This window comes from Rattus rattus, chromosome 4 (genome assembly GCF_011064425.1).
Source record: "Rattus rattus isolate New Zealand chromosome 4, Rrattus_CSIRO_v1, whole genome shotgun sequence".
In the NCBI taxonomy this organism is placed as follows: domain Eukaryota; kingdom Metazoa; phylum Chordata; class Mammalia; order Rodentia; family Muridae; genus Rattus; species Rattus rattus.
The window spans coordinates 132,378,234-132,391,429 of record NC_046157.1 but is presented as its reverse complement, the minus strand read 5'-3'; the positions used below and the strand labels follow the sequence as shown (position 1 = coordinate 132,391,429).

The following is a 13,196-nucleotide window of genomic DNA, read 5'->3' as shown; positions in this document are numbered from 1 at the left end:
AGAGGTCCTGAGTTCAATTCCAACAACCACATGGTGGCTCACAACCATCTGTAATGGGATCTGATGCCCTTTTCTGGTGTGTCTGAAGACAGCTACAGTGTACTCATATAAATAAAATAAATACATAAAATCTTAAAAAAAAATTGAAAATCCTGCTTTATGTATAATTTTTGTTGAAAATGACTTTACAATTTAGTTCTTTGATGCAGTATTTTCTGTCAGTTTTTATCAGTATTATATTTTGTTTCTAGTTATTTTATCCTACCTTTTGGTAAGTTAATTTTAATGAAATTTCAAACTTATTTGCTCCTTTTGCTATAACATCCTCAGTATCTGTACCCTTTCAGCATCTTTATTTTTCTCATCTATTTAAATGTGGGAAGCACTTCCTGTTCCACTGAGTACTTCCATGTGTGTCTTCTAACAGCAATGATTTTCTTTTTAATTTTTCATTATGTTTATCTATTCACTTGTGTGTGCATGCCATGGGGCATATGTATAGGTCTAAAGACAGCTTTTGGACGGGGGTGGGGGCTTGGGGGTATCAGTCCTCTTCTTCTACCATGGGTGATTCTGGGACCAAACTTAGAGAATCAGCCTTGGTGGCAAACACCTTTACCCACTGGTCCATCTTGACAGCCCTAACAGTTGTTCTTACCACCACAGTACAGTTGCTGAAATGAGCTTGTATACATTTGTACGGCGCTATTCCTGATCTATAGTTTATGTTCTCATTTTGTTGGTATTATGAGTAATGTCCTCTGTAATTGTCTTTCTATAGTTACTCTTAGTGTTTTCTTTTCTTTTTCTAAATACAGTTAAGAAATTTCTTAGTTTTGAACTGCCTTGAATTCATATAATAAATTAGCATTACTCATTTTTATTGTTACTACATTTTGCTATTTTATTTTATTTGCTAATACTATAATTTTTGTTTTACTTTTTTAAAATAAGGGCTCACATTTTTGTTTTGTCGTTACCACATTTAATATTTGGATATTCAACTTTTATTAAATGAATGTAAAAAGTATTTCTTCTTTTACTTGAATTGTAAAGCTTTTCTGTTACATCAATTGCATGATACAGGAATGGCCTGATTTGTAAACATTAAATAAGGTGAAGTGTGTAGGGAAATCAAATGCATCACAAGAAGTGCTCACAGAGGAATTTATGCTTGTAATATTAAAAACAAAGTTTCTAGACAGACCTGTCTAGAATAACTATGAATAAAACATTATGACACACAGCTGACATTTCCTCAAATAAAATGTAAACATACACAAATAGGTTTAAAGAAAAAGACATTCTAGAGAAATTTTCTTCAACAAATTTGTCTTATTAGCCTGCAGTTTCATCCTGTGTAGAAGCTGAGGCAGGAGCATCACAAAGTCAAGGCTTGCCTGGATACAGAGTGAGCGTTTTAAGTCAACTTGAGTAACTTGGTAATGCTTTTGTTGCAAAAATTATTGTTTTAAAGGCTGAGTATATAGCTTAATAGTAGAGCATCTGCCTAATAAGTGGTTGAAGCACCATTGGTGATGGTGCACACATTTCTAGCAAGAGGATTTCTGGGACTCAGTGGCTTGCCAGGCTATGTGAAAAACAGCTCCAGATTCAGTGAGAAACCCTGTCTCAAGGGAGTAAAGCCAAGAACAGTAAAGCGAGCTACTGTGCATGTGTACACACACTGTTAAGAAAAAGAGTGGTAGCTATAGAAATGAAAGGCCGGGCTAGAGAGGGTTCAGTGACCAACACTGCTGCTTTTCCCGAGACCCGGTACTCTCATCAGACGGCTCCCAGCTCCTGTAGCTCTAGCCCTGGAGGACCCAGTGCCCTCTTCTGGCCTCCACAGGCATTCACACAGACACAACATGTAAATAAAGTAATGAAAACAAAATTTTAAAAATTAAAGGCAAATCAGAATAAATATAATTGAGGTCCCTAAAATTCAAACTCTAGATCCTAGATTCCAGGAAGTATTCAGATATATAAAATGTTTAGTTGAATTTAAGGAAGAATAAATTTGTAGACTAAGAGCAAATAACTTGGAACAATTAATCTAAAATGTCAGCATTGATACCATTCAGTTTAATTGTGAAGTTCAAAAGACAGAATAAAATCAAGAATCCACAGAAGACTGAGTGTTGGTGGTCTCAGTGGTTATAACTGCCTGTCATATTGCTTTGTTAAGAGAAAGTATATAATATAAACTTTGATATAAAACAAATAAACAAAAACCAGCAAGAGGCTTAGATGGAAAGATAAATAGCAGGAAACCATTCACCTTCACTTTTCCTTTTTAATTGTAGGGAGGCACTTCTGTGGGCTTAGCACCTAAACCTTTTCAAATCCTCTATGGACACACTGATGAGATACTGAGTGTGGGTATCAGCACTGAACTCGACATGGCAGTATCAGGGTCAAGGGTAAGAGTTTGTTTTTAAGAAATAACACTCTTTCTATAAATTGAATAACAATGTTTGTGTTTGAAGTTTCTTGTATGGAAATAGGGGAATTTTTTTATAGTAAGCATTGTTAAAGTAATGTATAAAGAGTGAGCTTAAAGGGAGTTAATTGTATTTAGGGACCTTATTGGCCTTGCGAGTTTAAGAAGACAGCACTTAACAAGATAAGTACTACTGAGGTTGCAAGATTAGGGTCTTTCCTGAAGCATATATGTCCTTGGTGTGACAGTTGTTTCCTCGGTTTCTTTCCCACATTGAATATCAGCCACTTTGCCGTCTGCCTTGTTGTTTTCTGTTTCATCTCTGGTCTCTCCCGTGTGTAGGATGGCACTGTGATTATACATACCATTCAGAAAGGGCAGTACTTGAGAACCTTACGACCACCTTGTGAGAGTTCCCTGTTCTTGACCATTCCCAGTTTGGCCATATCCTGGGAAGGACACATTGTCGTCTATTCCAGCTTGGAAGAAAAGTCCACCCTCAAGGTATTCAGCCCTTCTCTACAGAGGCAGCTTGTACTCTCCTATGAGCCAGTTACTCCTTACTCACCATTAGATTTTTGCCACATTCATTCTTATTTTATTTTATATTTTATTTCAGAGATTTCTGTTGACCTATTTTATACATGATTTCAAATGTCATTTCTTAGAGCTAAGGATATAACTCTATTGGAAGACTGCTTGCTTTGCAAGCCTAAGGCCCTAGATTTAATCCCTAGTTCCACAAGCAAAACTCTAAGCTTTGATTATAAGGGATGTCATAGTTCTTTTGTGGGCAAGACAGTAAAAAATAAACTTGAACTTTATATATTTATTTCCGTATAATAGTAAAGCTTTTAAGTAGCAAGAGCATCTTTTTTTAGGAATGTGAAATATCTTTAAACTGGAAAATATTTTAACTTTTTAATTTAACTCTTACTTGTTTTTTAGCAATATGGCTTTAAGTCCATCGGATATTGTCATACTTTTTTTTAAATATAGCCATGTTTTTATTCTAAAAATCTTAACTAATTATGTTACAGTTTTAATTGACAATATAAAAACTCAGCTTTTATTCAAGATTCTTTTTTTTTCTTTTTTCTTTTTTTTCGGAGCTGGGGACCGAACCCAGGGCCTTACGGATGCTAGGCAAGCGCTCTACCACTGAGCCAAATCCCCAACCCCTTATTCAAGATTCTTAATGTTTCCTAATTCTTTATAGGATAAGAACCTGTTACATGTGTTTTCTATAAATGGAAAATATCTGGGGTCTCAAGTCCTGAGTGAACAAATATCAGACATGTGCATAGTTGGAGAACACATTATCACTGGCAGCTTACAAGGGCTACTGTCTGTAAGAGAGCTCCACAGGTAAGTGTGAAAGTGATCTGTTACTGAAGAAGAGGATGGTCGGGAAAATGATTCAGTAGGTAAACGTACTTGCTCCATAATATGAGGATGTGGGTTCAAATTCCCAGCACACACATAAAAACCAGATGCAGAGTCATAGTGAGAGCATCTGTAATCCCTGTGTTCCTAGAAGCTTGTGGGCTAGCTTATCTGGCAGATAATGGACAAGCAACAGGTGACCTTGTCTTATAAAAGATCGAAGGTGAAGACAAGCACCTGACATTGTCCTTTGACCTCCTTGTACACCAGGCATGCACACACCTGCAAGTCACACAGGAAAAGAAGAGGCAGCCTGATCTGACCATGGCTGGAATATGTCTGTGGTATCAGCCCTTGGGACTCAGTCCCTACCCCAGTGGATACTGTTCCTTATTTTTCCTCTCACATCCTGCTCTTCAGAGTCTAGCTCTAACAAGAAGACTCACAAATTAGAAAAACCAATGGATTCATAGAGAGAGAGAGCAAGAGAGCGATACAGACAGACAGACAGACTGGGATGGGGGTGGGGAGAAGCATATAGATTATATGTATGGAGTATCAGACAAAGCAAATAGCACTGTTTTGTTAACCACAAAGATTCACACATGTGCACTTGTTGAGCTTTGGGGCCTTTTTATTCACTTTCCACTTATCAACAAGATAAAAACAATGAAAGAGCTTATATTCTCAGTACTGTGATGCTTGAGTATAAAACGGACCTTGAAGGGCTGAAGACTTTTTAGAAGTTGTCTGTCAAGATGGCACACTCAGATCTATACTCAGGAGTCTGATTGTGAGTTCAGAGTCAGCTATCTCCCACGAAAGAGAAGTAGTGTGTGCAGGAGAGCTTAAAGCTGAATAATGAGAGGAGTCTTACTGAAGAATTAATAAGATTGGAAATGGAGAGCAACGCAAGGAAACTATGAGAGGATGAGCCATAGTTGGAGTACAGTCGTGTATGCCTGTAAATCTGACGTGTGTAAAGTTGGAACGAGGAACTAGGTGATCAAGTCCCCGTCCACGTATAAATTCCTGTGTATCCGTCCTGTGTGCATGTAACTGTCTGCTTTTTATCTCTTCCAGCCTGAAGCTCAGCATCGCTCCATTAGCCATGCGATTACCTATCCACTGTGTTTCCATAACCAAAGAACACAGCCACATTCTCGTTGGCTTAGAAGATGGCAAGTTGATTGTAGTGGGTGTCGGCAAGCCAGCCGAGGTAAAGCTCCGCACCATGTGTTCTTCCGTATTGTTGTGGGCTCCTTTGGTCCTTTATTCTAGGCGATTCAGAAGTCTCCATTATGGATAACGTGAAATGTAAATTTGACTTTTCAGAAAAAATCAAAGTATAAAGTTGTTAGTATTTATACTGTGGGGTTGGGGATTTAGCTCAGTGGTAGAGTGCTTGCCTAGCAAGCACAAGACCCTGAGTTCGGTCCCAAGCTCAGAAAAAAAAAAAAAAAAAAAAAAAAAAGCAAAACACAGTATTTATACTGTGACATAATTGAAAGCATGCTTGTGGATTGGTCTTTGTATTACTGTGTGAATAAGAAAATTATTTTGAGGAAACTGTCTCGGCCTCTGGGTACCCATAGAGGAGGGCCCAGGAGCAGCAGATCCACTGCGTCTGAGACACGCACCTGAAGGGACCGACGGATAAACAGTTCTCTGCACCCAAATCCCGTGGGAGGGAGAGCTAAACCTTCAGAGGCGGACCGCCTGGGAAACCAGAAGAGACTGCACGCTGCACACAGTACTGACCCCAGAGGAAAACAAAAGCTATCTGGAACCCTGGTGCACGGAAACTCCCGGAAGGGGCGGCGCAGATCTTCCTGGCTGCTGAGGCTGTGGAGAGCTCATAGGCAACACCCCGCGAGCAAACTTGAGCCTGGGGACCACAGGTAAGACAAACTTTTCTGCTACAAACGACTTGCCTGGTGAACTCAAGACACAGGCTCACAGGAACAGCTGAAGACCTGTAGAGAGGAAAAACTACACGCCCGAAAGCAGAACACTCTGTCCCCATAACTGGCTGAAAGAAAACAGGAAAACAGGTCTACAGCACTCCTGAAACACAGGCTTATAAGACAGTCTAGCCACTGTCAGAAATAGCAGAACAAAGTAACACTACAGATAATCTGATGGCGAGAGGCAAGCGCAGGAACCCAAGCAACAGAAACCAAGACTACATGGCATCATCGGAGCCCAATTCTCCCACCAAAGCAAACACGGAATATCCAAACACACCAGAAAAGCAAGATCTAGTTTCAAAATCATATTTGATCATGATGTTGGAGGACTTCAAGAAAAGACATGAAGAACTCCCTTAGAGAAACACAGGAAAACATAAACAAACAAGTAGAAGCCTACAGAGAGGAATCATAAAAATTCCTAAAAAGAATTCCAGGAAAACATAAATAAACAAGTAGAAGCCCATAGAGAGGAGCAAAAATCCCTGAAAGAATATGAGGAAATCATAAATAAACAAGTAGAAGCCCATAGAGAGGAGACACAAAAATCCCTGAAAGAATTCCAGGAAAACACAATCAAACAGTTGAAGGAATTAAAAATGGAAATAGAAGCAATCAAGAAAGAACACATGGAAACAACCCTGGATATAGAAAACCAAAAGAAGAGACAAGGAGCTGTAGATACAAGCATCACCAACAGAATACAAGAGATGGAAAGAGAGAATCTCAGGAGCAGAAGATTCCATAGAAATCATTGACTCAACTGTCAAAGATAATGTAAAAAGCGGAAAAAGCTACTGGTCCAAAACATACAGAAATCAGGACTCAATGAGAAGATCAAACCTAAGGATAATAGGTATAGAAGAGAGTGAAGACTCCCAGCTCAAAGGACCAGTAAATATCTTCAACAAAATCATAGAAGAAAACTTCCCTAACCTAAAAAAAAAGAGATACCCATAGGCATACAAGACGCCTACAGAACTCCAAATAGATTGGACCAGAAAAAAAACACCTCCCGTCACATAATAGTCAAAACACCAAACGCACAAAATAAAGAAAGAATATTAAAAGCAGTAAGGGAAAAAGGTCAAGTAACATATAAAGGCAGACCTATCAGAATCACACCAGACTTTTCGCCAGAAACTATGAAGGCCAGAAGATCCTGGACTGATGTCATACAGACCCTAAGAGAACACAAATGCCAGACCAGGTTACTGTATCCTGCAAAACTCTCAATCAACATAGATGGAGAAACCAAGATATTCTATGACAAAACCAAATTTACACAATATCTTTCTACAAATCCAGCACTACAAAGGATAATAAATGGTAAAGCCCAACATAAGGAGGCAAGCTATACCCTAGAAGAAGCAAGAAACTAATCGCCTTGGCAACAAAACAAAGAGAAGAAAAGCACACAAACATAACCTCACATCCAAATATGAATACAACAGGAAGCAATAATCACTATTCCTTAATATCTCTCAACATCAATGGCCTCAACTCCCCAATAAAAAGACATAGATTAACAAACTGGATCATAGCGAGGACCCTGCATTCTGCTGCCTACAGGAAACACACCTCAGAGACAAAGACAGACACTACCTCAGAGTGAAAGGCTGGAAAACAACTTTCCAAGCAAATGGTCAGAAGAAGCAAGCTGGAGTAGCCATTCTAATATCAGATAAAATCAATTTTCAACTAAAAGTCATCAAAAAAGATAAGGAAGGACACTTCATATTCATCAAAGGAAAAATCCACCAAGATGAACTCTCAACCCTAAATATCTATGCCCCAAATACAAGGGCACCTACATACGTAAAAGAAACCTTACTAAAGCTCAAAACACACATTACACCTCACACAATAATAGTAGGAGATTTCAACACCCCACTCTCATCAATGGACAGATCATGGAAACAGAAATTAAACAGAGACGTAGAAAGACTAAGAGAAGTCATGAGCCAAATGGACTTAACAGATATTTATAGAACATTCTATCCTAAAGCAAAAGGTATACCTTCTTCACAGCTCTTCATGGTACTTTCTCCAAAACTGACCATATAATTGGTTAAAAAACGGGCTTCAACAGGTACAGAAAGATAGAAAAAATCCCATGCGTGCTATCGGACCACCACGGCCTAAAACTGGTCTTCAATAACAATAAGGGAAGAATGCCCACATATACGTGGAAATTGAACAATGCTCTACTCAATGATAACCTGGTCAAGGAAGAAATAAAGAAAGAAATTAAAGACTTTTTAGAATTTAATGAAAATGAAGATACAACATACCCAAACTTATGGGACACAATGAAAGCTGTGCTAAGAGGAAAACTCATAGCGCTGAGTGCCTGCAGAAAGAAACAGGAAAGAGCATATGTCAGCAGCTTGACAGCACACCTAAAAGCTCTAGAACAAAAAGAAGCAAATACACCCAGGAGGAGTAGAAGGCAGGAAATAATCAAACTCAGAGCCAAAATCAACCAAGTAGAAACAAAAAGGACCACAGAAAGAATCAACAGAACCAAAAAGTTGGTTCTTTGAGAAAATCAACAAGATAGATAAACCCTTAGCCAGACTAACGAGAGGACACAGAGAGTGTGTCCAAATTAACAAAATCAGAAATGAAAAGGAGACATAACTACAGATTCAGAGGAAATTCAAAAAATCATCAGATCTTACTATAAAAGCCTATATTCAACAAAACTTGAAAATCTGCAGGAAATGGACAATTTCCTAGACAGATACCAGGTACCGAAGTTAAATCAGGAACAGATAAACCAGTTAAACAACCCCATAACTCCCTAAGGAAATAGAAGAAGTCATTAAAGGTCTCCCAACCAAAAAGAGCCCAGGTCCAGACGGGTTTAGTGCAGAATTCTATCAGACCTTCATAGAAGACCTCGTACCAATATTATCCAAACTATTCCACAAAATTGAAACAGATGGAGCACTACCGAATTCCTTCTATGAAGCCACAATTACTCTTATACCTAAACCACACAAAGACCCAACAAAGAAAGAGAACTTCAGACCAATCTCCCTTATGAATATCGATGCAAAAATACTCAATAAAATTCTGGCAAACCGAATCCACGAGCACATCAAAACAATCATCCACCATGATCAAGTAGGCTTCATCCCAGGCATGCAGGGATGGTTTAATATACGGAAAACCATCAACGTGATCCATTATATAAACAAACTGAAAGAGCAAAACCACATGATCATTTCATTAGATGCTGAGAAAGCATTTGACAAAATTCAACACCCCTTCATGATAAAAGTCCTGGAAAGAATAGGAATTCAAGGCCCATACCTAAACATAGTAAAAGCCATATACAGCAAACCAGTGGCTAACATTAAACTAAATGGAGAGAAACTTGAAGCAATCCCACTAAAATCAGGGACTAGACAAGGCTGCCCTCTCTCCCTACTTATTCAATATAGTTCTTGAAGTTCTAGCCAGAGCAATCAGACAACAAAAAAGGAGGTCAAGGGATACAGATCGGAAAAGAAGAAGTCAAAATATCACTATTTGCAGATGATATGATAGTATATTTAAGTGATCCCAAAAGTTCCACAGAGAACTACTAAAGCTGATAAACAACTTCAGCAAAGTGGCTGGGTATAAAATTAACTCAAATAAATCAGTAGCCTTCCTCTACAAAAGAGAAACAGGCGAGAAAGAAATTAGGGAAATGACACCTTCATAATAGATCCAAATAATATAAAGTACCTCGGTGTGACTTTAACCAAGCAAGGAAAGATCTGTACAATAAGAACTTCAAGACTCTGAAGAAAGAAATTGAAGAAGATCTCAGAAGATGGAAAGATCTCCCATGCTCATGGATTGGCAGGATTAATATAGTAAAATGGCCATTCTACCAAAAGCGATCTACAGATTCAATGCAATCCCATCAAAATACCAATCCAATTCTTCAAAGAGTTAGACAGAACAATTTGCAAATTCATCTGGAATAACAAAAAAACCCAGGATAGCTAAAACTATCCTCAACAATAAAAAAGGACTTCAGGGGAATCACTATCCCAGATCTCAAGCAGTATTACAGAGCAATAGTGATAAAACTGCATGGTATTGGTACAGAGACAGACAGATAGACCAATGGAACAGAATTGAAGACCCAGAAATGAACCCCACACCTATGGGCACTTGATTTTTTTGACAAAGGAGCCAAAACCATCCAATGGAAAAAGATAGCATTTTCAGCAAATGGTGCTGGTTCAACTGGAGGTCAACATGTAGAAGAATGCAGATCGATCCATGCTTATCACCCTGTACAAAGCTTAAGTCCAAGTGGATCAGGACCTCCACATCAAACCAGATACACTCAAACTAATAGAAGAAAAAAACTAGGGAAGCATTTGGAACACATGGGCACTGGAAAAAATTTCCTGAACAAAACACCCATGGCTTATGCTCTAAGATCAAGAATCGACAAATGGGATCTCATAAAACTGCAAAGCTTCTGTAAGGCAAAGGACACTGTGGTTAGGACAAAACGGCAACCAACAGATTGGGAAAAGATCTTTACCAATCCTACAACAGATAGAGGGCTTATATCCAAAATATACAAAGAACTGAAGAAGTTAGACAGCAGGGAGACAAATAACCCTATTAAAAAATGGGGTTCAGAGCTAAACAGAGAATTCACAGCTGAGGAATGCCGAATGGCTGAGAAACACCTAAAGAAATGTTCAACATCGTTAGTCATAAGGGAAATGCAAATCAAAACAACCCTGAGATTTCACCTCACACCAGTGAGAATGGCTAAGATCAAAAACTCAGGTGACAGCAAATGCTGGCGAGGATGTGGAGAAAGGGAACACTCCTCCATTGTTGGTGGGGTTGCAGACTGCTACAACCATTCTGGAAATCAGTCTGGAGGTTCCTCAGAAAATTGGACATTGAACTGCCTGAGGATCCAGCTATACCTCTCCTGGGCATATACCCAAAGATGCCCCAACATATAAAAAAGACCGTGCTCCACTATGTTCATCTTGGCCTTATTTATAATAGCCAGAAGCTGGAAAGAACCCAGATGCCCTTCAACAGAGGAATGGATACAGAAAATGTGGTACATCTACACAATGGAATATTACTCAGCTATCAAAAACAATGACTTTGTGAAATTAAAGAGGGAAATGGTTGGAACTGGAAACTATCATCCTGAGTGAGCTAACCCAATCACAGAAAGACATATATGGTATGTACTCATTGATAAGTGGCTATTAGCCCAAATGCTTGAATTACCCTAGATGCCTAGAACAAATGAAACTCAAGACGGATGATCAAAATGTGAATGCAGATTGCTCCTGAGAGACACAGCCAGAATACAGCAAATACAGAGGCGTATGCCAGCAGGAAACCACTGAACTGAGAACAGGACCCCTGTTGAAGGAATCAGAGAAAGAACTGGAAGAGCTTGAAGGAGCTCGAGACCCCATATGTACAGCAATGCCAACCAACCAGAGCTTCCAGGGACTAAGCCACTACCCAAAGACTATACATGGACTGACCCTGGACTCTGACCTCGTGGGTTGCAATGAATATCTAGTAAGAGCACCAGTGGAAGGGGAAGCCCTGGGTCCTGCTAAGACTGAACCCTAGTGAACTAGACTGTTGGGAGAGGGCAGCAATGGGGGGAGGGTTGGGAGGGGAACACCCATAAGGAAGGGGAGGGGGGAGGGGGATGTTTGCCCGGAAACCGGGAAAGGGAATAACACTCGAAATGTATATTAGAAATACTCAAGTTAATAATAATAATAATAATAAAAAAAGAATAAAAAAAAAGAAAATTATTTTACTCCAAATCAAGACTCAAGAGGACTCTGTGAATTTGCAGCGTAAAAACCCTTGTAAAAAATAAAATATAGGTTTCATTAGTGAGACTAATTTGATTTAACAGATACCAAGCAGGACTATAAAAAGGCATTTTCTTAGAACTACAAATATTTCATATTCACATGCTTATTTTCAGTGAGTTTACTCTAATGATAAATTTCCTTGTTCAATAGTCTTTTATAGATATGACATTTGTTCATCAGAAAACATAACAGCTCTAACCCAGTAATCTAGTCATTGTATGTTTTTTGATACATTCTTAGCTTTTTTGGAGAAACATAATATGGTATCTGCAGGTGGTTTTTTTGAGAGAAGAAATGGAGTGTGGTAGAGCTTACTTATAATCCTAGTGCTTGAAGGTTTGGGTGCTAGACTGGTCTACATAGTAAGTTCTAGGCAAGTCAGGGCTACATAGCAAGATCCATTCTACAAACAACCACAGAGGAAGGCTGGAGAGAGATCCCAGCACAGACATAGCGCCTTAGAACCATTTGTAGCTCCAGTTCTAAGAGAACCACCACCGCTTCTGACCTTCACAGGCATGAGGCATGTGGTACATATACATGGATAAGCAAAGACTTGTTTACATAACATAAATTTTAAAACATGTTTCCATTCAACATTGTGTTTCTTGAGAGTTTTCTGAATCATGCCCACCTTTCCCCGCTATTGTGATAATTACATAGAACCTCTCCTCAGACTTTGAGTACACACCTACAGTCCCTGTTGGTTGGAGGCTAAGGTCTAAGAATCACAAGTTGAAGGTCTGCCCAGCCTACAGGGTGAATTCAAGACCAGGCCAAGCAAATAATGAGACCACCTTGAAATAAAAGTGCAAAAAACGGCAAGGGATGTGCTTGAGTATTTGCTTAACAAGGAGAGGCCTTGAGTTTAATCTCTCCTATTGCAATAAAGAAATAGCTTTTGTTGTTAATCAAGACTCTTTTTCGCCCTGGAAAGATGGCTCAGTGGTTAAGAGCACTGACTGCTTTTCCAGAAGTCATAAGTTCAAATCCCAGCAACCACATGGTGGCTCACAACCATCTGTAATGGGATCTGATACGCTCTTCTGGTGTGTTTGAAGAGAGTGATAGTGTACGCACATAAAGAGAGAGAGAGAGAGACAGAGAGAGACAGAGAGAGAGAGAGACAGACAGACAGACAGAGAGACAGACAGACAGGAAGGAAGGAAGGAAGGAAGGAAGGAAGGAGGGAGGGAAGGAAGGAAGAAAAGAAAAGAACCTAAGGTTGGAGAGATGGCTCAGTGGTTAAGAGCACTGACCACTCTTCTAGAGGTCCTGAGTTCAAATCCCAGAAACCACATGGTGGCTCACAACCATCTGTAATGAGATCCGATGTCCTCTTCTGGTGCGTCTGAAGACAGACACAATGTACTTATATATAATAAATAAATAAATCTTAAGAGTCTTTTTAACATGTTAGTGATTTTGCTACCAAAACCTGTTATGCCCTTTATAAACTCAGTATTTTACAAGCTGATTTCATATATTCTTATTTTTTCCTTA

At 39.1% G+C, this 13,196-nt stretch overlaps 1 protein-coding gene across 1 annotated transcript in view; it reads left to right on the top strand.

Moving 5' to 3' along the window:
- LOC116898508 (neurobeachin-like protein 1) overlaps positions 1-13,196 on the top strand; it is a gene marked incomplete at its 5' end in the record, with an annotated part of 36,840 nt that overhangs the window by 22,698 nt on the left and 946 nt on the right. The window contains 4 exons of the mRNA XM_032899739.1: positions 2,310-2,426; positions 2,789-2,950; positions 3,666-3,814; positions 4,916-5,051. Coding sequence (XP_032755630.1) covers positions 2,310-2,426; positions 2,789-2,950; positions 3,666-3,814; positions 4,916-5,051 — 564 coding nt within the window. The remainder of the gene's footprint in view (positions 1-2,309; positions 2,427-2,788; positions 2,951-3,665; positions 3,815-4,915; positions 5,052-13,196) is intronic.